This window comes from Mandrillus leucophaeus, unplaced genomic scaffold, assembly GCF_000951045.1.
Source record: "Mandrillus leucophaeus isolate KB7577 unplaced genomic scaffold, Mleu.le_1.0 Scaffold230, whole genome shotgun sequence".
NCBI lineage: Eukaryota > Metazoa > Chordata > Mammalia > Primates > Cercopithecidae > Mandrillus > Mandrillus leucophaeus.
The window spans coordinates 481,325-483,952 of record NW_012102366.1 but is presented as its reverse complement, the minus strand read 5'-3'; the positions used below and the strand labels follow the sequence as shown (position 1 = coordinate 483,952).

The 2,628-nt window shown below is 51.5% G+C and overlaps 1 protein-coding gene across 1 annotated transcript in view; it reads left to right on the top strand.

Moving 5' to 3' along the window:
• ADGRE5 (adhesion G protein-coupled receptor E5) overlaps positions 1–2,628 on the top strand; it is a 27,740-nt gene that overhangs the window by 17,637 nt on the left and 7,475 nt on the right. The window contains exons 10-11 of the mRNA XM_011981812.1: positions 1,900–2,077; positions 2,162–2,281. Coding sequence (XP_011837202.1) covers positions 1,900–2,077; positions 2,162–2,281 — 298 coding nt within the window. The remainder of the gene's footprint in view (positions 1–1,899; positions 2,078–2,161; positions 2,282–2,628) is intronic.

The window sequence follows — 2,628 nt, the reverse complement described above, 5'->3', positions numbered from 1 at the left end:
TGGGAGACAGAGTGAGACTCAGTCTCAGATAAATAAATAAATAAAGTTAAGATTGCATTTAACCCAATAGATCCAATGTATTAACCACTTTAACATGGAATGATTTTTTGTTTTGTTTTGTTTTGTTTTGTTTTGTTTTGTTTTTGAGACGGAGTTTCGCTCTGTTGCCCAGGCTGGAGTGCAGTGGCACCATCTCGGCTCACTGCAAGCTCCGCCTCCAAGGTTCATGCCATTCTCCCGCCTCAGCCTTCCAAGTAGCTGGGACTACAGGCGCCGCCCACCATGCCTGGCTACTTTTTTGTATTTTTAGTAGAGACGGGGTTTCACCATGTTAGCCAGGATGGTCTCGATCTCCTGACCTCGTGATCTGCCCGCCTCAGCCTCCCCAAGTGCTGGGATTACAGGTGTGAGCCACCGCGCCCGATCAAAGTTATTGTTTTTGTTTTGCTTTGTTTTGTTTCGAGACAGGGTTTCGCTCTTGTTGCCCAGGCTGGAGTGCAATGGCATGATCTCGCCTCACCGAAACCTCCGCCTCCCGATTCAAGCAAGTCTCCTGCCTCAGCCTCCTGAATAGCTGGAATTACAGGCATGCACTACCATGCCCGGCTACTTTTTTGTATTTTTAGTAGAGACGGGGTTTCACCATGTTGGTCAGGTTGGTCTTGAACTCCCGAGCTCAGGTGATCCACCCGCCTTGGCCTCCCAAAGTGCTGGGATTACAGGCGTGAGCCACCAAGCCTGGCCGGGAATTATTTTTTTTAAACCCTGAGATATTTTGTATTCTTTTTCTTAGAATAAGTCTTTGAAATCTGTTGTGTATTTTACACTTCAGAGCAGGTTCAGATGCATTAAAAGTGCCGGACAGAGTTAGAACAGAGCCTGCCAGGGATGGTGGTGGCCACCTGTACTCCCAGCTACTGGGGAGGCAGGAGGATTCCTTGAGCCCAGGAGTGGGAGCCTCCAGTGAGCTAGGATTGCTCCACTGCACTCCAGCCTGGGTAACACAGCAAGAGCCCGTCTTCAAAAATAAAATAAAAGGTTGAGTGCGGTGGCTCACGCCTGTAATTCCAACACTTTGGGAGGCCAAGGTGGGCAGATCTCTTGACCCCAGGAGTTCAAGACCAGCCTGGGCAATATTGTGAAATCCATCTCTACAAAACAGTACAAAAATTGCCGGGCGCAGTGGCTCATGCCTGTACTTCCAGCACTTTGGGAGGCAGAGGTGGGTCAGGAGTTCAGGAGTTCGAGACCAGCCTGGCCAACATGGTAAAACCCCATCTCTATTAAAAATAAAAAAATTAGCTGGGCATGGTAGTGGACACTTGTAATCCCAGCTACTCAGGAGGCTGAGGCAGGAGAATTGCTTGAACCCGGGAGGCAGAGGTTGCAGTGGTCCAAGATCGCGCCATTACACTCCAGCCTGGGCGACAGGAGTGAAACTCCATCTCCAAAAAAAAAAAAAAAAAATTACAAAAACTAGCTGGGTGTGGTGGCACGCTTCTGTAGTTCCAGCTACTCAGAAAGTTGAAGTGGGAGGATCACTTGAGTCTGGGAGGCGGAGGTTGCAGTGAGCTATGATTATGCCACTGCACTCCAGCCTGGGAGACAGACCGAGACCCTGTCTCAGAAAAAGAAAAAGAAAGAACAGAAAATCAAAACAGAGCCTGGCAGGCAGGCTGTGCCCAACCAGTGTTAAGCACTGTGATTCATACATACATGGAGGCATATACTCAATCCGCCACTTGTTTTCTGGTTACTGCATGATCTCAGTGATTCCCTTGTGCCTGTGGGTCTCCAGGGTGTCCCCTGGTGGGCGGGGGAGGGGGGGTGAGATCCAGGTCCTTCAGGCAACCCCTGTGGTCCCATGCTCCAGTGATTCTGTCACCCGCCACCCCGTAGAACCTCATCAAATTGGTGGATGAACTGATGGAAGCTCCTGGGGACATAGAGGCCCTGGCCCCATCTGTCCGGCACCTCATAGCCACCCAACTGCTCTCAAACCTTGAAGACATCCTGAGGATCCTGGCCAAGACCCTGCCTGAAGGCCCCTTCACCTACCTTTCCCCTTCGAACACAGGTGAGACCTTGGCCTGCCCTGCCCTAACCCTGGGCCCCACCTGGTACCCGGGGTCCCTAATCACTACTGCCCCTCTCCCCTCAGAGCTGACCCTGATGATCCAGAAGCAGGGGGACAAGAACGTCACTATGGGTCAGAGCAATGCACGCATGAAGCTGAATTGGGCTGTGGCAGCTGGAGCCAAGGACCCAGGTAGCAGTGGCCGTCTGAAACGGGAGCCCGTGGGAAAGAGATGGAGGAGATGGGATGGGGCCAGGGTGAGGTTCAGAATATGGAACAACTGACCGGGCATGCCTGCAATCCCAGCATTTTGGGAGGCAGAAGTGGGTAGATTGCTTGAACTCAGAAGTTCAAGACCAGCCTGGGCAACATGGTGAAACCTGGTCTCTACAAAAATTACAAAAATTAGCTGGGTGTGTTGGCCTGTGCCTGTAGTACCAATTACTCGGGAGGCTGAAGTGAGAGGATCAGTTGAGCCCGGGAAGTTAAGGCTGCTATGAGCTATGATCACGCCAAAGCACTCCAGCCTGGGCGACATAGTGAGACCCTGT